The sequence below is a fragment of the Panthera onca genome, chromosome F1 (genome assembly GCF_046562875.1).
Source record: "Panthera onca isolate mPanOnc1 chromosome F1, mPanOnc1 haplotype 2, whole genome shotgun sequence".
NCBI classification, from domain to species: Eukaryota; Metazoa; Chordata; class Mammalia; order Carnivora; family Felidae; genus Panthera; species Panthera onca.
The window spans coordinates 15,536,177-15,562,919 of NC_138355.1; the positions used below are offsets into that span (position 1 = coordinate 15,536,177).

The 26,743-nt window shown below is 37.6% G+C and overlaps 1 protein-coding gene and 1 pseudogene across 2 annotated transcripts in view; one reads left to right on the forward strand and one right to left on the reverse strand.

The window, feature by feature from the left end:
- KIFAP3 (kinesin associated protein 3) overlaps positions 1-19,682 on the reverse strand; it is a 174,059-nt gene extending 154,377 nt beyond the window's left edge. Inside the window, exons 1-2 of one of the 2 annotated variants that reach the window (XM_060643482.3) lie at positions 19,596-19,682; positions 18,222-18,341 (exon numbers count right to left, since the gene is read on the reverse strand). In XM_060643482.3, coding sequence (XP_060499465.2) covers positions 18,222-18,301 — 80 coding nt within the window. In that variant the 5' untranslated portion in view covers positions 18,302-18,341; positions 19,596-19,682. Of the gene's footprint in view, positions 1-7,627; positions 7,893-18,221; positions 18,342-19,595 lie in introns of those variants that run through there. The other variant, XM_060643483.3, reaches the window with a different exon arrangement.
- A 2,593-nt stretch (positions 19,683-22,275) lies between these two features.
- LOC132686925 (large ribosomal subunit protein eL6 pseudogene) lies at positions 22,276-23,224 on the forward strand (annotated as a pseudogene).
- The last annotated feature ends 3,519 nt before the right edge of the window (positions 23,225-26,743 follow it).

Sequence of the window (26,743 nt, forward strand, 5' to 3'; positions counted from 1 at the left end):
AAGAAAAAAACATTATTACTATGTGGTAATGGGTGTTAACTAGACTTATTGTGGTGATCATTTCACAAGTGTATTGTGATATGCACCTGAAACTAATATAATGTTATGTCTATTACAGCTCAATAAAAGATTTCAAATCAATAACTTGATTTTACACCTTAAGGAACCAGAAAAAGAATAAACTAAACCACATGCTTGTAGAAGGTAGGAAATCATAAAGACAGAGAGATTAAACAAATAGAGAATACATATGCAAAATAAAAAAAAAATCAAAAGTTGCTTCTTTGAAAAATTCACAAAATTGGCAAACCTTTAGTTAAGAAAAAAAGAGAGAAGAGTGAAATTACTACAATCAGAAATTAAAATGGGATACTATTGACCTTACAGAGATAAAAAGAATACTATAAACTATTGTAAGCCAACAAATTAGATAATCTAGATGAAATGGACAAATTCCTAGAAATAAACAAACAACATAAAGTCAAAAGAAAGAGAAATTCTGAATAGACCTATATAGTAAATAAAGAAATTCAATCAGTCATCAAAAACTTCCAAACAAAGAGAAGTCCAGGATCAGATGACTTCACTGGTGATTTCTACCACAGATCCAAAGAAAAATTAACACCAATCCTTCTTAAATGCCTCTGAAAAATAGACCTCATTCTATGAGGTCAGCATTACTCTGTTACCAAAGTGAGACAAACACACCACAAAAATAGAATATCTCTTATAAATATCTTATATAAAGAGACAGAAATCAATATCCTTCATGAATATAGATGCAAAAGTCCTCAAAATACTAACAAACACTATGCAGCAGCATATTAAAAGATTACAAGCCAAGACCAAGTAGGTTCTATTCTAGGAATGCAAAGAAGTTATACATATGAAAAACAATATAATACACCACATTAATAAAATGAAGGAAAAATGTACATGATTATTCCAATTGATGCAGAAAAAGCATTTGACAAAACCTAACACCCTTTCAAATAAAAGCATTCAATAAATTAGGAATACAAGAAAAGGGCATATATGAAAAACCTACAGCTAATAATATACTCAATAGTAAAAGAATAAAAGCTTTCCTTTAAGAATAGGAACAAGATAAGTATGCCTACTTTCATCCACTTTTTTTTTAAGTTTATTTATTTATTTTGAGAGTGAAAGAGAGCATAAGCAGTGAAGGGGCACAGAGAGAGGGACAGAGAATCCCAAGCAGGCTCTGTACATGGGGTTTGATCTCACAAACCGGGAGATCATGACCTGAGCCAAAATCAAGAGTCTGACACTCAACTGATTGAACCACCCAGGCGCCCTGCTGTCATCCATTTCTATTCAACATACTACTGGAAGTTCAAGCCAGAGCACTGACATATAGAAAAGAAATAAAAGCATCCATATTGGAAAAGAAGTAATACTGTATCTGTAGATGACATGACCTCATATGTTGAGAACTGCTAATCACAGTAAATTCAGCAAATTTGCAGATCACACTACAAACACACAAAAAAATCAGTTGCATTTCTATATACTAGTAATGAAAATGCCAAAAAGGAAGTTAAAAAACCAATTCCACTTACAATCAAAAGGAATAAAATACTAACAAATTTAAGCAGAGAGGTGTAGCACTTAGTGAAACTACAAAACATTGCTGAAAGAAATTAATAAGAATTAAATGGACAGATATCCCTTGTTCACAGATCGATAACTTAATAGTGTTAAGATGGCAATACTTCCCAAAGTGATCTACAGATTTAATACAATCCCTATCAAAATCCCAAAAGCCTCTTTCAGGGATCCTAAAATTCATATGGAAACACAAGGGACCCTGAGTAGCCAAAACAATCCCAAAAAAGAACAAAGGTGTAAGACATACTTTCTAATTTCAAAATACACTACAAAGCTACAATAATCAAAACAGTGAAGTAGTAGCATAAAAACATACAGATCAATGAAGGAGAATGGAGTCCAGAAATAAACCCCTACATCTACCATAAATGGATTTTCAACAAAGGCAGCAAGACCTTTCACTGGGGAAAGAATGATCTCTTTAACAAATGCCAGGACAATTGGATATCCACACGTAAAAGAATGAAACTGGACCCTTACTTTATATCACACTATTAACTCAAGATGGATTGAAAACAAATTTGAGAGCTGAAACTACAAAACCCTTAGAAAACATAGAGGCAAATATTCATGACTTTGGATTTGGCAATGTTTTTTTAAAATTAATTTTTAAATTTTAATTCCAGTATAGCTAACATACAGTGTTATATTAGTTTCAGGTGTATGATATAGTGATTCAATAATTCTATACATTACTTAGCACTCTTCTATAAGTATACTCTTTAATTCCCATTACCTATTTCACCTACCTCCCCTCTGGTAACCATCAGTTTGTTCTCTATATTTAAGTGTTTTTCTCAATTTGTTTCTTTTCCTTTGTCATTTGTTTTGTTTCTTAAATTCCACATATGAGAGAAATCATATTGTATTTGTCTTTCTCTGACTGACTTATTTCACTTAGCATTATACTCTCTAGATCCATTAGTGATGTTGCAAATGGCAAGATGTTATTCTTTATGGCGGAATATTTTATTATAGATATACATATATAATAATACTCTATATATATACACACACATATGCAACATATCTAAATACATATACCGCCTCTCCTTTATTCATTCATCTGTTAGTGGACACTGGGGCTGCTTCTATAATTTGACTATTATAAATAATGTCGTGATAAACATAGGGTGCATCTATCCCTTTGAATTAGTGTTTTTGTATTTTTTGGATAAACACCTAATAGTGCAATTACTGGATCTTAGGGTAGTTCTATTCCTAACTTTTTGAGGGACCTCATACTGTCTTCCACAGTGGCTAAACCAGTTTGCATTCCCAACAAAAGTGCACAAGGGTTGCTTTTTTTCCACATCCTCACCAACACCTGTTGTTTCCTGTGATTTTGATTTCAGCCATTCTAAAAGGTGTGAGATGATATCTTATTGCGGTTTTGATTTGCATTTCCCTGATGATGAGTGACGAGCATCTTTTCATGTGTCTGTTGCCCATTTGTATATCTTCTTTGGAGAAATGTCTGTTCATGTCTTCTTTATATATTTTGGATACTAACCCTTTATCGGATATGTTGTTTGTAATTATGTTCTGCCATTCAGTAGGTTGTCTTTAAGCTTTGCTACGCTTTTTATTTTGCTACATGCAAAAGAATGAAACTGGACCACTCTGACACCATACACAAATGTAAATTCAAAATGGACTAAGGACTTAAACGTGAGATATGAAACCATAAAAATCCTAGAGTTAATTACGTGGTATAAAGGGTCCAATTTCATTCTTTTATGTGTAGATATCCAGTAATTTCTCTGACATCAGCCTTAGCAACATCTTTCTAGATGTCTCCTGAGGCAAGGGAAAGAAAGAAAAAATAAACTATTAGGCAATGGTTTCCAAAATAATGGTAGCAAAAGCAAGTAAAGAAAAATTAAACTGGACTCCATCAAAATTAAAAACTTTTGCATAAGGAAGGACACTATGATGATAATGCAAAAACAATCACAGAGTGGGGCAAAATATTTGTAAATCATTTATGTGGTAAGAGTCTAGAATCTAGAATGTATAAAGAACTCATTTCCCCAAAGAAGATAAAGGCCAAGAAGCATATGAAAAGATACTCGATGTCACTAGTAACTAGGGAAATGCAAATAAAACCACAGATAGTACTTCGCATCCACTGAATGGCCAGAATGTAAATAAATAAATGAATAAATAAAAAAATAACAACTGTTGGTGATGTCGAAAACTGGAACTCTCATACACTGCTGATGGGAATGTAAATGGTGCAGCCACTCTGAAAAAGTTTGGTGGTTCTTCAATAAGTTAAACACACAATTAGTACGTGACCCAGAAACAACTGGGTACATACCAGAGAGTGAAAAAAGGTATTCAAAGTAAAACTAGTACAGGAATGTTCAAGCACTTTTACTCACAGTAGCCAATAGATGGAAACAATCTATATGTCTATCAATAGATGAATGGATAATCTACATGTGCTATATCCACACAATGAACTACCATTCAGCTATTAAATGGAATGAATTACTGCTGAATGCTAAAATGTGGATGAATGTTGAAAACATACTGTATAAAAAAAGGGCTTTAGGGACACCTGGGTGGCTCAGTCGGTTGGGCGTCTGACTTCGGCTCAGGTCATGATCTCACAGTTCATGAGTTCAAGCCCCGTGTCGGGCTTCATGCTGACGGCTCAGAGGCTGGAGCCTGCTCCAGATTCTGTGTTTCTCTCTCTCTGCCCCTTCCCTGCTCATGCTCTGTCTCTCTCCCTCTCAGAAATAAACATTAAAAAAATTAAAAAAAAAAAAAAAAAGAGCTTTACATGAAGGCCATCCACTGATTTTGCTTATGTACTTATAGCACTCACCATAAATACAATAGTTGCTTCTGATTATATATTAATTAAAGTCTGTATTCCTCACTACGTTATAGGCACATAAAGGCAGAGAAAGTATATGTCATTCATCCAATACTTTTTATCATTTGACTAAGTGACTTTTACATGGTAGAATTTCAAATAACTATTGAAGGAATGAATAAATGTCATTTACTCTTAAAATCCTTCAATGGTTCTCCACTGCTTTTACAAGTCTCAACGCTTTACTACGGTGTATAAGTCCAGTATGATTTGGACCATTTTTCTTTGTAACCTCATTTTTACTTCATTTAATAACTATTTAGTGAGTACTTATGATCCAGGAATTGTGCTGTGTGCTGAGGATACAATGAGAAGTAAGATATATAGTTCCTTAGCCTTCTGAAGCTTACAGACCAACAGGAAAGACAAACAATAATAATATGGTAATAAGAGTAAGTAAAGACAAGGTATTAGGTATATCATGAGAACCTATATCTGACCTGGATTGTGGACTGCGGGATGAAAAAAGGGCAGCTCAGGAAAGGCTTTCTGGAAAAAGTGACATTTAAGCAAAAACAGGAAAAATGAAGAGCGAGCTCGGTGAAGAATGGGGCAAGTTCCAGACAACAGGAAGGGCATTTGGAACCTTACACCAAAACACAGGAATCTAAAAGAAGTTATTTCTGTAAGGCTCAAGTATGAAATTACTGGGGGTGGGAGGGAGGCAGAGAGAGAGCTGAAAAGGTAGGTGCTCTAACTCTAAAAGCAATGGAGGGGTGCTTGGCTTGCTCAGTGGGAAGAGCACATGACTCTTGATCTCAGTGTCATGAGTTCGAGGCCCACGTTGAGAATAGAGATTATTTAAATAAACTTTCAAAAAAGTAAAAAGCAATGGAAAGCCATCAGAGGGTTTTAAGAGGAAGCAAAAAAATCACAAATAATTGTCTATTTTTGTGTATATCTGATTGAGGACATAAAATTTGTCTATTTAATCATTTCTCCAGTGACCAGAACTATGCTAGGCATATACCAGGTATTTTGTAAGTCTTCATTAAGTTTTACTGAATCAAAACAAAAAATCAAACTGTATTTGATTCTATAATCTACTACACATTTAAAGAAAGACTAGAAATTCCTCATGAAACCATGGAAATCGACTAATTAAAATTAGACTGAATCAACGAGAATGAAACTATGTTGCTGTACTGTTAAAAACAAAATGTGAAGGTAAAAATATTACAAAAGGAATACATAAATGTAATCATTATCAAAGAACCAATAATTAAAATGGAAGGTTCTGCCAAACATCATAAACCATCAGGCCTGTATGATTGTACGTCAGCTGCATATTTCTAATATGAATGCAGGCAACGCCACCTTTTAATTTACTTATATTGTCAAAATTAGGCGGAACTGAAAAGTGTATATTTCAACCTTTGCAACTTCTAATCTTATTTTACTTCAAGCATTATAGTGACTTGTTTGGTTTTATTTTTTGAACTTTAGATAACACGGCTTATCTAAAGATAAGAATAAAATCTTATTTTATATAAGATTTATAATATATATAATATATTATATATATAATTATATATATAATATATATAATATATTTTATATTAAATAAAAAGATAAGATAAAAGAATAGATTGGGAATTTTGCCTAAGGGTCCACACAGGTACAAGAATCTAATAAAAACTATATTTTGCCACAGTGTATTACACAAAAACAAACTGCTGGTATAATAGTAGCTCTTCACCTAGAACAATCTTGAATCTGAAGTTGAAAGAGAAAGAATTTACTATTTTCTTCTGTCACGAAATTTTCAATCAAGGTATTTTACAAGATCAATGTAGGCAAAATTCAGTGAGGAAATAAATACTGACTATATACTAGTTATGATTACATACTACTACAAAAATTTACTGATAAAGTCTTCTTATTTGACAGTTTCAGATATATTCATATACAATGAGAAAGGCAGGCAATATATGCCTCAGTCCTGCAAAGACCATGCAGTCGGTTGTAGGATTTTACAATTGTTTGAATCCCTTTTAAGAATTGATTAAAGTTTAGAAGATCTTCCTGTGATGATTAAGGCCATCCCAGGCCAGGATAAATATATTCAGTAAAAGCATATTATGACTTGAAATAACGCCACCACATTACATGGCATGTTTTATCTTTTAAAAGTATTTTCATATTTGGTCCACATATTTCTCATAAGGTAATATTTGCCCCATATTTAAATAAGGAAACTGTGTCCAAAAAAAAAAAAAATAGTAATAATAATACATGTGACTCCCCCTGTGTATTTTACCCTGTCACTAACTGTGAGTTAACTAATGGAGAAACAATGGAGAGTCCTACTTAAGATTGTTTTCTATTGGATCACTGCTAACTCTTGGTCCAATGACAGGTATCCTTTTTCATCAGGGATGACCTTATCTTTGACAGGAGTCAAATAAATAATCCCCAAAGACACAATTTTCTTTAAAGAGTAATTGATACTACAGATATTGTTAAACTAAAAAAATTACGGCCTGCTGCAGGACAAGCTCCTGAACAAACCTCTTGATAATTATGAATCTCCTACAAAAAGTATACTATATACACGGCAGTCAAATGGATGAAATGATTGAGGAAAGCAGAAACAGGCTGGAAGGAACCATCTCAGCCCAGCCTCCCATAAAGTAAAAGCCATTTCTCTCTTCTTCATCGCTTCAAAACCCGATGGCAGTGAAGCCCAAACAGGAGACAGAGAGCAGAGGCACCAGAAGACTTCATTCTCAGGCTCCCAAGGGATTTATTCTACTAGGGAAAAATGGGGAGTCCAAGTCGGGGTGGGGGGTCAGGAAGACGCGGTTTACACAGCCCTTCGCCCCTCTCCCGAGACGGATGTGGCAAGGAAACCATCTGCAATGCTGTCAGGGTCCCGCCGAGCCAGGTAAGAGGCTGGGGAGCCTCGCACCCCCGAAGGGCCCTTTCCTCTTTTCCCCAGTGCTCCTTTTCCCTTTCCTTTCCGTGACTCCCCTCCGCCTTACCCCCGGCTTCCACCTCTAAGATCCTAGCTTTGCCCACTGTCACCTCAAAGCCAACCCAAGGACCTCTAAGAATATCTTCAGGGCCTCGCAAGGAAGGTGGGACCGAGCCTCGGGGAGTGGTCACCTTTTGAGGTATCTGGCGTCCTCCCCTTGCATGGCGGCGGCGACGGTGGCGTGGGGAGGATGGGGGTATCTGAGAAAGCCGGCGGAGCTATTTCCGGGGACGGTGGCCCAAGTATCCCCACACCCAAAGGCGATGACAGTCCCGAGGCCTGCAAGGCGGGGCGGCGGTGGCGGCGCTGCGGTTACCACGGTGAGGCCGCCGGCTCCTCCCACAGCTCCCAGGCCCCAAAACACTGGAGGGACCCAGACCCGCCCAGAGCCGCCTCCGCCAGCCCCGCCTCAAGGCGCATGCGTCCGCTCCGGCGCGCCCGTGTGCGCAGGCTCAGTATGAGGCGCCGGCTCCTGGGACTAATCTGACGCACTCAGGAGCAGAGCGTGAAGGTTTCTGCGGCAGATTTCTGCGGGTGTGGTTCAGGAATGGCTCCCTGATCATCGCCCCCTTGAGGATGGAAATTGGAAGAGTCATCCCAGTCGGCCTACACGAAATTTCAGGTCCTAGCTTCAAATAAGAGAAAGGGAATCCATTAACCTTTTCATTAGTGAATGCAATAGAGCAGCTCAGCCCCCCGCTGATAACCTGTAAAGTGAGGTTTGCGTTTGGAGGCATTGTGGAAAAGGAAGTGCACTGATTGCACTGAGAAGCTCTATAATTTGTGGAGATGAGCTGACCATCATATAAAATGAATACAATTAATATCACCTTTGATTCATTGCAAATCTGTGACTTCCACTTTGGTATTCTGAATCTAGAATGCACCACCCCCCACCACGCGGCCCAACAAACACACACACGCAAAAGAGCTCCTGAAATGCCAACTTCTGCTCTAATTATCCAAAGGTACTTTCGGAATTGTTTCCCCTGAGGCAGGCACCTGTTGGCAATGCAGGCCACAGGGAAGAAGAGCTGTTTTTGAACCTTAGCAAGTAAATGTCCCCTGCTTTCAGTTCTATGCCCATAGGGTCAGCTATCACATCTATGCAAATGACTTATGTTCATTTATTCAGTAAATATTAATTAAGGGTCAGCTTTGTGCCAAACACCAAACCACGGTCTAGGGTTACAAAGAAGACACCAACACTTCCTTTCCTCACCTGTGATCTTGTCACTTACTCTCTTCTAGTTATGTATTTTCTATCACCTTGGGCCATGTCTACACAGTTGTTTCATTGCTTTTCTCAAATGCAGTTAGTTGATACAGTACAGTGCATAGAATGTTAAATACAAGGACACAGTCCATACCTGCCAAGAGACATTATTTTTATTTGTCTACACATTCACACCAGCTACACTATTTCTGCCAGTGTTGTAGTCGTTCTCTTAGTCTTCCAGAGAAGAATACTTGGAGATAATTTTGACATCCTCGTCTGGATCATGTGCTCTTATTTAACTATCACAAAATTCTATGCTTTCTTTCTTCAAGATACTCCTGCAATCCAGCTTTTCTTCTCCATTCTCACTTCCATTCATCTATTTACTTCATACCCAGAACTGCACTTCTTTTCTAACAGGACTTCCTATCTTCTGGTTTATTTCCTAAATATTCATTCTGGAAATTGATATGAAATTTTACAAATCATCATTTATGTCTAGATTACCTTGAAACCCTCACAATACCTAAAATTGCCAGATCACAATAGCCGTTAAAATGCATGGATAATATAACAAGCATTCTTGCAACGTAAGCTTCTTGAGAGCAAAGATGATTTTTGCTGTGTTAACCTCTGTATCCTTAGAACAGCACCTGGCCCATAGTTGGCAATATATAAATATTTAGAGCTGGAAAAAAAATGCATATCGGAGCTTGGAAAAACAACAAGAATCTAAACAAAATGCCCAGAGGACAGAAAGGAAGATAGATAGATAGATAGATAGATAGAGCTGAAAATAAGATAAACCGAAACTGGGACTGAACTAGGGAGCTATTAGTCTGTAACAGGAAAAGTATAAGATGAGCCCGGGCATTTTATGCTTGCAGGTAAAGAAATACTCAAAGACTAATGGGATTGTGTCCAAAAGACACTGGTCAACTTTGGGGTAATTTATACCAAAAGGAATAACTGTGGTTGATTTAACACATTAATAAGAATCCAGGCATCTATGATATTATGCAATGATTGATAGAAAAACAGAAAAACAAAATTTCATTTTCATCGAAGGCAACAACTACCTCAAATCCTTACTCTGAAAATTGGTAATTAAAGGGAAGAATTAAGCATTTGATTCACTTCTTCCCTAATCCATAAAAAAAAAAAAAAAAAAAAACAACCACCTATAATTTACCTCCCCTTGGTAGGCAAAATCTCTCTATATAAAATGCCACTAGTAACAGAGAACAATAATTGTAAATGGTTACTATTTTGCAAGCCCCAACAAATGATGGATTCACCTATACCTCATTGATTTATTACAAAATGATTTGAAATGTGGCAAAGTTTCACCCCACAGTTTACCTGATAATTCCAAAGGGGAAAAAAATGTTACTTTACATGGAGAGATCTGTCAGCATCATAAACAAATAAGCAGATAGCATCATTAATAGTGGCAGTATCTGATAGTATATGCAATAAAAACACAATAAATCATCCGTTAAGTATTCTTGCCAAAAATTAACCTTAATCTAACCAAACTGTTAGATCTCATATCCAGTAATAAATAATGAATATGATCCTGAAAAACAGAGAATATACTTAATTGGATATCAAGATATATTATAAGAAAATAATAATGACAAGCGTAGGAAGAGAACCCCAGGGGAACAAAACAGAGAACCAGACTTATGCATATATGTAAATTTTAAGTATGAAACAAGTCCATTCTCAGATCATTATGGAAAAAATGTATTGTCAATAAATAATTTCGAAACAATTTGTTATGTACATATAACAAATTAAATTGGATGTCTACCTCATACCACATGCAAAAACTGATTCCACATTAAGCGCCCTGGGGCGGGGGGGGGGGGGGGGGTTCAGTCGGTTCTTTAAGCATCTGACTTCGGCTTATGTTGGGATCTCACAACTCATGAGTTTGAGCCCCACATGGGGCTCTGTGGTCTCCTCACAAAGCCTGCTTCGGATTCTCTGTCTGCCTCTCTCTCTGCCGGTCGCGTGCACTCTCTCTCAAAAATAAACATTTAAAAACGAATTCCACATCCAATAAACCCTTAAATGTAAAAATCAAAACTTTAAAAACATTCAGAAGCAAATGTAAATTATTTTTTGACCTTCAGTTAAAGACATATTTTTTAAACAAGATACAGAAAACACTAAAATTGATAAATTCACTGCATTAAAATGAGTAACTTATGATTATCAACAAGACACCACAGAGAAAGCGAAAAGATAAACCAAAAAAAAAAAAAAAAAGATACACCTAATTTGCATCACATAAAAACTAACACAGGATTAAATTAAGACTATTTGAAGATCGCTTATGAATAAAAAAGTAAAAGATAGACAACCTGATGGGGAACAATGGAGAAAGAAGATAAAGAGGAGATAGACATAGCAAGAAAGAAACTAAACAAAGCAAGAAGAGTGCTCAACCTCAATGGTAGCTAGGAAGATGCCAGTTAAAGCCAGAATCAAAAATTAAGAAGTCTGAATGAATACACCAAGTGCTGGTGAAAGTGTGAAGCTGGAAATTGTTTACTAAATATTTCAGGGGTGAGTACGTTGGGATTACCACTTGAGAATGAAATGTGTTGCATTGTTTTGTAAAGTTAAACAGGCATATACCCTAAATCGCTACAATTCTGCTCCTAGTTACATAGCTCAGAAAATTCTAGCACGTATGCACAATAAGGCTTGTTCTAGACTTATCAGAGCAGTATTGTGAATAATAGAAAAAGAAAAACCAAAAGAGAGCTCCAAAGTAATTTGGCAGGAGAATGGATGAATACATCTGAATCATTTGTATACAATACAAATTGTATATTATATGGTATTAAGCAGCAGAGAAAGTTTATGAACTAGAACTACACAAACCACGTGGATGAATATTAGAAACATTTTACTGAATGAAAAGAGCAAATTGCAGATTACATACAATATAACTTTTAAAATTTTTTCAGTATAACATATACAATAAAATGGATTCTTTTTGGTGTGCAGTTCTATGCGTTTTGATAAGTGCATAAGTCATGTAACCACTACACAATCAAAATATAACACAATTCTATCATCCTTTCAAGTTCCTTTGTGTTCGTTAGGATTCATCCTATTCCCCAACCCCAGATTCTGGTAAGTACTGATCTGTTTTCTGTTCCTACAACGTTTCCTTTTCCAGAATGTCATCTAAATATAATCGTATGTGATGTAGCCTCTTAAGCCTGATTTCTGCCACTCAGATAATACATTTGGGAGTCATCCATGTTGTGTTTCAGAAATTTATTCCTATTTGATTGTTAGGTAATATGTTACTTATGAATGTACTGCACTTTATTCATTTACTACTTTTGGGTTCTTTCTAACTTTTGGTGACTATGAATAAAAACACTATAAACATTTACATACAGGTTTTTGTGTGAGCTAAAGTTTTCTTTTCTCTTGTATAAACACCAAAGAATAAGACTGCTCAGTTTATGGCAAATATATGAATAACTCTACAAAATTGGCAAACTGTTTTCCAAAGTGGCTGGGCCATTTTGAATTCCCACCGATGATGGAGGAGTTCAGATTGACCCCCATTCTCACCAGCACTTGGTTTTGTCAAGGTTTTTTGTTTGTTTGTTCACTGTAATCATCCTACCAGGTGTGTAGCCATTTGATTGAAGTTGTATTTCCATGGTGATAAATGGTATGAGCATCTTTCCATGTTCTTATTTACCATTTGTGTACCGTGTTTGAAGTCTCTGTTCAAATACTTTGTTCATTTTTATGGTTTTGCTACATTGGTCAAACTGATCAGGGATAGCGGCAGACAGAGATGTAGAGAAATTATTGATTTATGAAATGAAAGGCCATAATTGAGATTTTACAGGTATATATAAAAATGATAAGGAAACACTGTACATAAGTTTACACTGACAAATTCAACAACTTCAAATGGGCAAATATCTTGAAAGACACTTATTATAGACAAGAAGAAATAGAAAATGGTAACCCTATACTGTTAAAAATTTTGTAAATCTGAGTCTAGTTAACACACAATGTTATGTTAGTTTCAGGTGTATAACAGTGATTCTTCATGTCTGTAAGTTATGCTATCCTCACAAGTGTAGCTGCCATGTGTCACCATATAATGCTGCTACAATACAATATTATTTATTTGAATCTTTTTTTTCTTAGCTAAAGTTTTATCTATTTTGCTTATCTTTTCAAAAATCAGCTCATGGTTTTGTTGATTTAAAAAAATGTTTTTTTAATGTTTATTTCTGGGAGAGGGAGCAAGAGAGACAGAACATGAGCAGGGGAGGGGCAGAGAGAGAGGGAGACACAGAATCAGAAACAGACTCCAGGCTCAGAGCTGTCAGCACAGAGCCCGATGTGGGGCTTGAACCCACGGACAGCGAGATCGTGACCTGAGCCGAAGTCAGACACTTAATTGCTGAATCGACTGGTGCCCCTTTGTTGATTTTTTTTCTATTGTTTTATCTAGTCTTTATTTCTGCTTTGATCTTTGTTATTTTTTTTTTCTTCTGTTCTCCTGTTTCTAGTTACTTGAGGTATAAGGTTAGGTTGTTTATTTAAGATTTTTCTTTTTTCCTGAAGTAGGCATTTATGAATATAAATTTCATTCTTAGTACTGCTTTTGCTGTATCCCATTCATTTTGGTATATTGTGTTTCTGTTTTCATTCGTTTCAAGATATTTTTTGATTTCCCTTTTGATTTCTTATTTGACCCATTAAGTTGTTCAGGACTGTGTTAATTTCCACATATTTGTGAATTTTCCAGCTTCCCTTCTGCTATTGATTTTTAATTTCATTACACTGTGAAGATACTAGATATGATTTCAGTCTTCTTAAGTTTATTAATACTTGTTTTTTAACCTAACATGTGATCTATCCTGTGATCTATCATTCCTGGAGAATGAGACACGTGCACTTGAGAAGAATGTGTTCTCTGCTGTTGTCAGATGGAACGTTTTCTATATATCTGTTAGGCCCATTTGGTCTATAGTGTTGTCCAAGTCTACTGTTTTCCTATTAATTTTGTCTGGATTTTCTATCCATTATTGAAAGTGGGGTACTGATATTTCCTATTATTATTGTATTGCTATTTCTCCTTTCAGTTCTGTCAATATTTGCTTTCTATATTTAGGTGCTGTCATATTGGGTGCATATATATTTATAATTATATATTTTCCTGGTTGTCAGCAGAGCTTTATTCCTTTATGGAGGCTCTAGAGGAGAATCCATTTCTTTGTCTTTTTCAGCTTTTAGAGGCCATCCACATTCCTTTACTCATGGCCTCTGTTCTCCATCTTCAAAGCCAGCAACAGTGACCAAGTCCTTTTCAAACTACCATCTTGCTAGTCCACCTTCTGTCATCACATCTTTCTTTCTTTCTTCTTCTTTTTTTTTTTTTTTTTTTTACATTTATTTATTTTTGAGAGACAGAGAGACAGAGCACAAGTGGGGAGGGGCAGAGAGAGAAGGAGACAGACTCCGAAGCAGGCTCTAGTCTCTGAGCCATCAGCACAGAGCCTGATGTGGGGCCTGAACTCACAAACCACGAGATCATGACCCAAGCCGAAGTCGGACACCTAACTGAGCCACCCAGGCGCCCCTGTCATCACATCTTTCTAAGACCATTGCCAGGAAAGGTTTCCCTAAAGAATTTTAAGGATTGTGTGGGCCCACCCGGATAATCCAGAATAGTCTATCTTAAAAAAGTCCTTAACATTAGTCATATCTGCCAAGTCATATCTGCATATAAGTCATATCTGCCATACAAGATATTAGTCATATCTGCCAAGTCATATCTGCATATAAGGTAATATATTTACAGGTTCCAGGGATTAGGATGTGGGTATTTTGGGGGGAGGATGAGAGCATTATCTTGCCTACCAAAACACCCACTATAATGGTTAATTTAAAACATCAGACAATACCAAATGTTGACAAGAATATGGAGCAGTTAGAGTTCTACAATGCTTGTGAGGATGCAAAATGGCACAACCATTTTGGAAAACAATTTAGCAACCTCTTCAACAGTAAGCATACATCTACCACATGATTCCACTTCTAGATATTTACCCAAGAGAAATGAAAACATATGTCTACAAAAATGGGTGTCCACGAATGTTCATGGCTGTTTGCATAATAATACAAAACTGGAAACAACCCAAATGTCCATCAATATGTCAATTGATACAAGTGGTGGGATATTCACATTATGGATATTACTCAGCATTAAAAAAAAACCTAACTGCTGATATACACAGCAACATGAATAAATCTAAAAACATTATGGGGGTGCCTGGGTGGCTCAGTCAGTTAAGCATCCAACTTCAGCTCAGGTCATGATCTCATTCATGGTTTGTGGGTTCAAGCCCCATGTCAGGCTCTGTGCTGATAGCTTAGAGCCTGGAGCGTGTTTCAGACCCTGCCTCTCTCTCTCTCTCTCTCTCTCTCTCTCTCCCTCCCTCCCTCTCTCTCCCCCTCTCCCACTCATGCTCCGTCTCTTTCTGTCTCTAAAAAAATGAATAAATGTTAAAAAAAATTTTAAAACATTATGATAAAAGAAACAGATGGTTTGATTCTGGCAAAGAAGCAAAAAGCAAACTGAGGGCAAAGCACAAGCTAACACCCTGCACCCACCCCACCCCCAGGTGGGGGTGACATGATATGGGTGACATTTCTCTAAGAAAAGAGAAAAACAAATGGTTAACTAATAGAGATCATAGTCATTCAGGACACGAGTCTCCATCAGTTTACAACTGTCTTAATGATTAGCAAGAAAAATGCAATCTCCAGAAACCTATAGATTCAATTTCCTGGACTCTAAAGTCACCCTTGCCTCCATAGGAAAGAAAATCTTATATAATCAGTCACTCCTCACAACCCCAGTGCAGCTTTTTCTGCCTATGGGACCTGTCTCCATACTATAATAAAAACACCTTTTTGCACTGAAAATGTCTCAAGAATTCTTTCTTGGCTGTTGGCTCCCAAACCCCACTTCAAACCACATCAATATCATGAATGAGAAATTCTTCAATATATATATATATATTTTAAAAAAAAGGCAGATAAGTGATTGCTTGTGCCAGGCATAGAGGACAGACAGATTGAATCAGGATGGGGAACATTTGGGTTATTTATACATTTGTCAAAACCCATCAAACTGTAGACTTAAAATGCCTTTCCTTTACTGGATATCAATTATTCCCCAATTTGGTTGTTTTAAAGGGTATAACAAACAAGGAAATTGGAAATTCATAATCAGATATAACATAATTAAATTACATAATTACAAAGATAAAAAGAAGATTTCAAATGCCATCACTGTTTTTAAATATATATATATATATATATATATATATATATATATATATATAAATTTAATCTTTCCCTCTTATTGCAACCCAGTAGATTATAAATTTTTTGAGTGAAGAAACCAATCCCATTCAGCATGTGGAAACTGTGGTGATGGTTAAGAGCCTGAATTTGGAGTCAGAACTGGGTTAGAATATCTGATCCACCATTTATTTACTCTTTGACCGTGGGCAAGCTAAACATTATAAGCTACAATTCTCTCATCTATAAAATAGGAATGGTAATAGTTTATGTATCTTAGAGTTAATTATGATGTTAAATGAAGTAGCATACATAAATTTATAACAGGGTGATTATGGTAATGTTAATGATTGTTATTAGGTAAACTAGGGGTTCAAAAACCATATGTTAATCATGTGACTCTGAACACTTAAGCTGTGTCTTCTTCATTTAGAAAAATTGGGATAAATACCCAAAATGTAGAAGATTGGGGTGAGTAGGGATGCCTGGGTGGCTCAGTCAGTTGAGCATCTGACTCTTGATTTCGGCCCAGGTCATGATCTCAGGGTCATGGGATAGAGCCCCGTATTGCTTAAGATTCCCTCTCTCTCTCTCTCTGTCTCTCTCCCTCCCTCTGCCCCTTGCCCCCACTCATGATCCCTCTAAAAAAAAAAAAAAAGATTGGGTGAGTACAAAATGAGTTAATCTTGTAGACCATACAATTATATGAAAATCATTATTTCAGCTTCATCTTTAAATTGGTCAACTGCATTTTTAATACTGTAGCAGCAGTGAGGCGTTTCAAAGTATTGAAGAAAGTGATTGCTACTTCTTGAGTCTCATAATTTAACATAGAAGAGAAGGAATACAAAGGTACATAAAGCTCTCTATGACAGAACCATTTAAATGCAAATAACCCCAGTAATAAACCTGCATTCCAAGGATGGTTCCTGGAGGGCTTCGGAGCTATAACAGTCAGGCTGCCTTGCTTTGGAAGGCCTTCTTGTTACTGTCACAGTTTGCCCCGACAAGCAAAACTTCCTCCTGGAAGCTTTTCCTGAACTCCAGACTTAGTAAAGTGACTTCGTTCTCCTACTGCATTTACTCTATATGAAGGGCATAATTTGTTTATGCTTCTATCTTTTCTTTTTTTTTTTTTCCAATATATGAAATTTATTGTCAAAGCTTCTATCTTTTCTAATAAGAGTGCTTAAAAAGGTATAAAATCATGGATTTCCAATTACATTTCTAATCATAGTGCTTGGCACATAGTCACAACTAATAAATGATAACTGCTACTGTATCAGATATAATTACAGCCTTCAAGGAGCCTGTAATCACCAGGTATGTAATCACCAGTTTACTTGTATGTAAACAAATAAATGCTGAACATATTAATGCTTGTCATAATGGCAGCATGAAACAAGTAGAATGTTGGCATAAAGGAGGGAATAACCCACTCATCATGGTGGATAGAGTTAGGGTGAGGCTCACAAAGGACGAAAAAAATTTTAGCAGAGAGCATAATTGGGAAGGAGAAGGCAATAGTACATATAAAGACACAAAAGCTTGAAACATCAAGGGATGTTTTACTAACTGCAAATAGTTTGAGGTGTTTAGAGAATTAAGTTTGAGTAAGAGCAGTAAAAATAACTTTGAAAAAGCCAGCAGGGACAAGATGATGTAAGAGAATCATCTGGTGTAAGAGAATATGATATTTGGATATTTTCTGCAGACATGGGGAGCCACAAAACTGTTTTTATTTGTAATATTTTTATTTATTTTTGAGAGACAGCAAGAGACAGAACACGAGTGGGAGAGGGGCAGAGAGGGAGGGAGATACAGAATCTGAAGCAGGCTCTAGGCTCTAAGCTGTCAGCACAGAGCCCAACGTGAGGCTTGAACTCATGAACCACGAGATCATCACCTGAGCTGAAGTCAGACGCTTAACCGACTGAGCCACCTAGGCTGCCCAAAACTATTTTATTATAGGAAAGTCATGTTGAAATTGATGACTTTTGGCAATACTAATTGTTCTATATTTTACCACACAGCAACATAGGGCAGAGGTGAAGGAATTACATTTTTATTCTCCAAATATGATGCTTTTAAATTTCCTGATATGCTTCAAGAGTCCATAGAAAATCCTTTCTTACCTTGTGACTGCCTTTGGGATATCATCAAATGGCCATGGTGGTCCAAAGAGTCCACATCCACTGGCTATTAATGAAGCCATCTTCTCACTTTTCAAATTAATTTGAGCTCACAATGCACATCTTAGAGCAAAGAAGATTTCAATTAAAAAGGACCCTTTAAAATACATCCTCTTCTTAAGAGTGGTAACCTCTGTTTTCAACTGGTATGACATCAGACAATAACTATGACATCATTGGGTTGCTCCAAGGGTGAGGACAAGGAAGCCGGTGACCCACTAGGACAATAAATAATGACACTCTGTGCTTTTCTCCTTCCTCAGGTTCTCTTACAGCCTGAACCATACTTTGAGAAAATAGTTGTGTGGTATGTCAAGCTGGTGATTCTTAAAGACATGCAGTCAAATGAATACTGGGCACAGTGTAAGTGGAAGATGTGCGCATTTAGTCGTACATGATTTGTTCACGTACAAAACCCCAGTGTTTGTGAATTTGCGTATGTGAATGTATACATACATGTTCAATTGGAAGTTTCCTGCAAGAAAGCATAGCTGTTGTAGCATAGCTGTTGTTATGCTTTCGGAAAAATGCACATGGCATGGTGAGGAAGAAGATCTGAATATATTCATCCAGATTAGCTGCATTTATTAATTTAACCAAAATTTGTGAGAAGGCATTGCTTTAGACTTAAGTATGCAGAAATGAATAGACGTAGTTCCTGACTTGAAGAATTGTACTAAATCCAGTAGGGATACACATAGGGTGAATAAATGAAATTCAAATACATTCTGTGGTAGAGCTATTATGTACCTCTGTAGAAATCAAGACGACTATGGAATCATTAATCAGGCATTTAATGCCGCTTCCAAACAAGGCATTTAAGAATTGAGGCTATAAAGTGAAGGAAATACAGACCTTACCCTAAAGGAGGAGTTCAAAGTCTATGAATAGGCAATCAGAGAACAAGTAATTGGTGTCTCAGCCATATTTCCCACACACCTACACCCCAAGTCAAGTTTTAATTGGTTTTGTTTTCTTTTTCTGGATCCTGTCGTTTCAAACCATCTTACCCATTAATTTTGTTCTTATAAGTAGATGTCACACCATCTCTTTTCAATTTATTGCTTCAATTCATAATCTCTCACAGTGAAACAAGTTCCGTGCGAGTTGTAGATATTAAGTGCATCCAATCTCTCATTCCGTACACATTTGTTTAGTGCATATTATGTGTTCCAGGCACTGTTCGAGCTCAAGTAGAAGTCCCAACAGGGTAAATTCAGGCAATGGCTATATTAGCAACCAGATGTTTCCTCCGAAGTCTTAGTAGCAGAAAATGTATAGAGCTGTAAAGTGTATGGTACAACTACCACCACATACCTCTGCTGTAATGAGTTGAAAGCTATTTGGTCCCCAAGGAGTGCTCTCTCTTCCTCACCTCTTTAAGAAAGGTATTGCCGTAACATAAATGTGACATACCCTCCGGGTCATTAAGAACAGAACCAGAACTGCCAGTTCATTCCAAGTCAGTTCCTAGCAACAACGAGTTAACAATAATATCTTTGAAGTTGGGTGAGAAATGAATTTGTGCTTCTAGGGTCAAAATATACTATGTCTCAGTGGGTGACACAGTCCCATAAGTACGGGGCTGACATTAAATCACATGTTACTTGACTTTAAAGCTTTTAACTTTGATTTTTCTTTTCTTCCATTTCCTTTCCCTTCTCTTCCCCCCCTCCTATTTTTTCCTCCCTTCTTTGCCTCCTTCCTTTCTTTCTTTTCATGTGTAGACAGCACATGTGGCATAAAAACAACCACATTGGAAACAGAATTGTATCTGATTTTGAACATTTCCTACCAAATCTGTCTCTCTTCAATGTAGACTTTGCTGTAGCAGGAGACAGAGTAGGTATATATCAACAACCCTGAGAAATGGTTGCAGTGAGGTCAGATTCTTTCCTGTGTGTGTTAGTGACAAAACAGCTTTAATTAATTAATTAATTATTTGTGACAAAAACAGATTTAAAACTCATTTCATGTTAGCTCATCTTTCAGTAACTCGTCCAGGTTGCCCTTTTGTTTTTGTTTTTTTTCAAAGAGGGAGGGGTGAGAAATAAGATGATCCTATTCCAAACTTGACAAGTGGTAAAATATTTCTCTCAAATCAGTCTTCTTTCTGCGTTTCCCCCTCATTGGGATGGTAACTGCTTTTTCTTTCCAAAACGAGTCAGGTGAGGATGTCAACATTGCTCTGAATAAAAGATGCTAGTATGCCATCACAAAAACAAAACAAAGTCGAAACAAAGTAGGGAAAACGCTGCTTGTCCACTTCCCTGAATTGTTCTCCTTGGAGCATGGTGATGTGCATTTCTTTTTGAATCATTTCGTTGATATTAAACCAGGCCCTTGTGCTTTCTAAGCAACAGAAATTGACAAGAGGCCAAATGGACGTTTCATGCAAGGCTTTATTGGGGCTTTTGAGCACAGGGGAGGCAGAACAAAGCAAGAATCTTCAGGCTGACTCTCCCAGGAAAGGTAGAGTTTTTTAAAAGAAACTTGGGTGGAAAAGGGTGATACCTAAGCAAATAGAAATGGGGATTTATCAGCACCTGTGTATTTTTTTAATGTTTATTTTTGAGAGAGACAGAGACAGAGTGTGAGTGGGGGAGGAGCAGAGAGAGAGGGAGACACAGAATCTGAAGCAGGCTCCAGGCTCTGAGCTGTCAGTACAGAGCCCGGTGTGGGGCTCCAATCCATGTACTGTGAGATCATGACCTAAGCTGAAGTCTGATGCCTGACTGACTGAGCCACTCAGGGGCCCCAGCACCTGTGCATTTAAAGGAAAGGTCATATTTCTTCATGTTAATTGCACCTGTAATTAACACGTTAAACCTCTGCCCTGGGTGTGATTTTTCCTATTATAATGAGGGGGAAAGTCAGTGAAAGTTCAGCACAGGGGTCCACCTGGGTGCAGACTGGTTTAATCTGGTTTTGCCTAATCTCCATAGTACGCATCCTCCCAAGGACATAGAGTTTTAGGTGTTTGTTTGCTTGTTTGTTTGTTTCCCTGGTGGAGGCAGCCAAAGAATGCTGGATTTGTGGTCAGGGTTGAGGGGACCCGAGTCTAGTCCCTTTTTTCTTATCCTCACTGAACTCTGTCAGCTAATCACCATGACCAAGTTGACAAGCTGATGGAAATTCCTCCATGTGAACTAAGGAAACATTAACACCTTAAACATTTTTAGTAAGATGGATTTTATTTTACTTTATTAAAATATTTCCGTGGTTCCCAGAATACCTTTTGTTTATAGACCTTCAGATTTGGGGCCAGGATTGATTCTAAGATTATTCTGTTGCCTATACATTTGAGTTATAATATCATTAAAATTGAATAAATCTGAAAAACTTTGGAAGTTCAACTCTATCAATTAAAGAAACTCATATTCTACTTTTTTGTTTTGCTGGGTCATTAACTCAGAGCAAAGAAAAAACAAAACAGGCCACAGGAAATGCTCTCAGCAAATGAGTTTTGAATGACTACTTATAGACAAGGAGAGAAATCATCAAATAAATTGAAACTTACTCTTAAACTTTGTCATAAAGTAGTAGGTTTTGTGTTTAATTTTTTGCATGTAGGCCATTAGGGTGAAGACTATATAGAAATTGGGGCTTTTGCATTTTTTTTCTATTAAATAATACTGTCCCTTGTGGAGAGGGTAGTCAAGGAGAGGAAGATTGGATGATTGTCCTTTATTTACTTCCACCTTAGTAAACATTTATTTTGTTTCAGTTCTATTGGTTTCTACTGGCTCAAAGGTAATTTGTTCTATTGCATTAAAAAACTATGCAGGGGCACCTGAGTGGCTCAGTCGGTTGAACATCCAACTTCAGCTCAGGTCATGATCTCACGTTTCGTGAGTTCGAGCCCCACATCGGGCTCTGTGCTGACAGCTCGGAGCCTGGAGCCTGTTTCAGATTCTGTGTCTCCCTCTTTCTCTGACCCTCCCCTGCTTGCTTTCACTCTGTCTCTCTCAGAAATAAACATTAAAGATATAGACCGGAAGCCAGGATCTTAGTTCTCTTTCCCATCTTGCAAGATGGCGGGCGAAAAAGCTGAGAAGCCGGATGCTAAGGAGAAGAAACCTGAAGCCAAGAAGGCTGATGCTGGTGGCAAGGTTAAGAAGGGTAACCTCAAGGCTAAAACGCCAAAGAAGGGGAAGCCCCACTGCAGCCGAAACCCTGTCCTAGTCAGAGGAATTGGCAGATACTCCCGATCGGCTATGTATTCGAGAAAGGCCATGTACAAGAGGAAGTATTCAGCAGCTAAATCCAGGATTGAAAAGAAAAAGAAGGAGAAGGTTCTTGCTACTGTCACAAAACCAGTTGGTGGTGACAAGAATGGTGGTACCCGAGTGGTTAAACTTCGCAAAATGCCTACGTATTATCCTACTGAAGATGTGCCTCGGAAGCTGTTGAGCCACGGCAAAAAACCTTTTATTCAGCATGTGAGGAAACTGCGAGCTAGCATCACTCCTGGGACCATTTTGATCATCCTCACTGGGTGCCACAGAGGCAAGAGAGTGGGTTTCCTGAAGCAACTGAGCAGTGGCTTGCTACTTGTGACTGGACCTCTGTCCCTTAATCGAGTTCCTCTGCGTAGAACACACCAGAAATTTGTCATTGCCACCTCCACCAAAGTTGATATCAGCAATGTGAAAATCCCCAAACACCTCACTGATGCTTACTTTAAGAAGAAGCAGCTGCGTAAGCCCAGACACCAGGAAGGTGAGATCTTCGACACGGAGAAAGAGAAATATGAGATTACAGAGCAGCGCAAGGTTGATCAGAAAGCTGTGGACTCGCAAATTCTGCCAAAAATCAAAGCCGTTCCTCAGCTTCAGGGCTACCTCCGCTGTGTTTGCTCTCACGAAGGGAGTTTACCCTCACAAATTGGTGTTCTAAATTTCTTACAAAGAACCTAATTAAATAACAGATCCATCTCTTTTGTGTCTTTTTTTTCTTTTTTGTTTTTAATCTTTCTCTGCCCAGAGGTGTGGTTTGACTCTGCGTGCTTGTGGCATCTTGGCCTCTGCTAAGAGCAGTCGGGGTCGGGAGGCTGGCACCAGCTGCAGTGGAAGCTCCACTGTGTCATCGGTTTGGATCAGCGTTCTTGCCTTCCTCACCGTCTGGCTTGTCACCCAGCACCCACCAGTAGGGAATAGCAACATTTCCCCAGTCATTACCGAGCAGGTCAGTACTGGGCTATGTGGACAAAAACTAGCTCTTCTCTTCCGGCCACAAACTTTCCTTCCTTTGAATGGGTAACACCCATTTCTCCCCCATAATCATTGCAATCTTGTATATCTGGTTTTTTAAAAGCATACATAGCAACATAGCAAATGAGTATAATTATTTACCATCTTTTTTTTTGTTTGTTTTTTTAACCAAAAAGCCCTTATGCTGTACATACTATTACACAGATGACAAACCGTGTGTTTTGGTCATTCCATAGAAAGTCCCATCTTCAGAGGCACCTGGGTGGGTCAGTCGGTTGGGTGACCGACTTCAACTCAGGTCATGATCTCACAGTTTGTGGGTTCGAGCTCCGCATCGGGCTCTGTGCTGAATGCTTGCTCGGAGCCTAGAACCTGCTTTGGATTCTGTGTCTCCTTCTCTCTCTACCCCTCCCCCACTTGTGCTCTGTCTCAAAAATAAATTAAAAAAAAAAAAAGAAATAAACATTAAAAATTAAAAAAAAAAAAACCAACTGTGCAGTCATATGAAGAGAAGGGGGATGAATATTGAGGACATCGGTCCTAACAGAAACACAATTATAAGAGGGAAAATTATATTTTACAGATGAGGAAGTAGAGATAGTTGGTATAAGTGAGCAGAGCTCAGACGAGTTTCGTAAAATTTTCCTTTTTTATTTTTACCTTTTTTATTATAAAGTAACACAGATATAGACAGCTGTATGAGTCAGGTGCAGACCTTAGTGAATTATTGTATGGCAAACACCCTTGTAATCAGATGGAGATACAGAACTTTTCCAGCCACCTCAGAAGCTCCTCCCAACATCAGCCCCTTTCTTGCCTCCAAAAGTACTCATTAACCTGACTGTGACAGCAGCCACATCCTTGCGTGTGCATCCCTAGATACCATAGTTAGATTTTGCCCATTTTTAAAAACTTGATATGTCTCTTAAGTCTCTGTTTAAATTTACATATTTCTATTCTATCCCCTTCTTTTCCTTACATTATAGCTATTGAGGAGACAGCAGATTTTTACCTCTAGATTTTCCACATTCTGGATTTGCTGAGCACATACTTATGATGGAGTCTAGTATCTTTCTCCTGAAAAAATATATTTTGTACTAATTTGCAGCTAAATCCAGAGTCTTGATCAAACTCATGCTGGACTCCTTTGGCAAGATAATAAATGGTGTTGTATTATTTACTCAAGGAACACAGTGCCTGCTGTTCACTTCTATTTGCTGTCAGTAACCCCCAGTGCTCAATGCTACCAGCGTTTTTTCAATGTCTTTGTAGTCACTTTGGTTGCTTGAAGCTCATGCTTGAGTATATTTCTTAGGAAGGGCTCATGGCAACAATATTCCTTGAGGATTTGCCTGTTGATAACGGTTGTCTGTGCTTTTTGTACTTGAAGTTCAATATTACTGGATACAAATCTAGCAGGGGAGGGGCAGAGAGAGAGGGGGAGAGAATCTTAAGCAGGTTTCATGCCCATCATGGGGCTCGATCTCACAACTGTGAGATGTTGACCTGAGCTGAAAGAGTCGGGTGCTTAACCAACTGAGCCACCCAGGTGCCCCTCGATGCTATCTTTCTAATGTGATTTGGAAGGATCACCCAAAAAATTATGCTGCCACTACCATCATTCTAGAGTATGCTCTAGGGAATCTGAAGCCCAAGGAGATAAAGTTATTTGTCCAAGATCACACAACTAGCGGCTGAAGATAGACGTATACGTAAAGCATCTTGATAATGCCAGGTACAGATAATCTGCCTAACGCATGCTCTTTCTTCCTTCTTCCCCTCTTCTTCCCAGCATTCTTCCTTTCCTTCCTTTCTCCAATTCTCCTCATTCCCTCCAGAGCCTATATTTAAAACCAGTGATTTCTGACTTCAAAGCCTCTGCAAGCTCATTTAATATGCTATGCATCTACCCCATAATGTGAAGTCGCTAGAGCTTTTCAACAAATTTAAACAAAATTAACTTTACTAAAACCTATAGTCATCTTGCTCTAAAGAACACTTTCCACTATGTTTTTATGCTCACATTCTTTTCAAATGGAATCTACAAATGTTAGATTCTTTGACACATGCCTCATTAAAATTGGTTTGTTAGAAGTAAATTGGTCCCCTTATTTTAATGAATCCATTTATAGAGATTTTATATAATCCTTTAAAAGCCTTCTTTCTTATCTTCTACTACGGCCTAGGAAACTACATTTGATTAGGAGTCAATGAAATCTGAATCTGAAAAACCTTGATTTCACTTTCAAATTTACAGAATTTCACAGAATTTAAAGAGATTTTTTTTAATTAACATTTTTTTAAAAAAAGAGATTTTTAAAAATTTCACAGAATTTAAAGAGATTTTAAACTTGGCCAAAGTTGAACGTTCTGCTTTTGAAAAATCTTCTGAAAGATCAATTTTGAGTAGAAAGCTATGCAGCTCTCAGACACAGTTCCCTAAAATTCTAAGCTCCATTGGTTAGGGTGCTTGTCTACTGATGATACTTGACTGAAACAGATTCATTCAAAAATTGAATGCCCCATGAAGGCTCCCAAGGAATTTACACTGTATACTCTGTCATATAAACATTCCAACTTACTAATTCTCCATAATCCTCTATGTAAAGCCAATCAGTAATTAGATCGTGGGGAGCAGAGTTTTGCTTCAGGTATGAAATCACCACACAAGTCCTAAGGGATTTATAGCTCTATTTTAAGCTAGCGCTTTTATAAAATCCTGTTCCAGTTTTTGGCTCTGTAATGGATTTCCCAGGTTGGTGATACACCACACAGAAAACACCGTTTCCTTATTTTTCTTTCCTTGAACTTCCTGCTCTTACTGTGCAGGCTTAGTTCATACTGTTTGAATTTACTTATTGTGGTTTGCATAAAATTACCATTCACTCATCTACACATAGTAGATAATGGTTATTTGCCTATAAATCTAACAGGTACTGAGTTTTATTTACCCTCCTGCTCTGTGGGCACTCTCTGAACAAACCGGCAGTTGTTCTTGAAACATTTTCCATTTTTTATGAGATTTGGACCTGTTTCTCCTTGTTGCTTTGTGTGCTTTTTAGCAGCTTGAGGCTCCTTCTTTCATGGTGTTTACTCTGGAGCTGGTGTGAACAGAGGCCCTTGGAAATGGTAGAGTGTTAATATCCTAGAGGGTGTCCTGCTACATGTAAAAGATCGCGTCGCTAGGCTGCCGGGAGCTGCAGCGGAAGCCGGGCTTTCACAACATGTGCAGATACACTCACAGTCACGAAC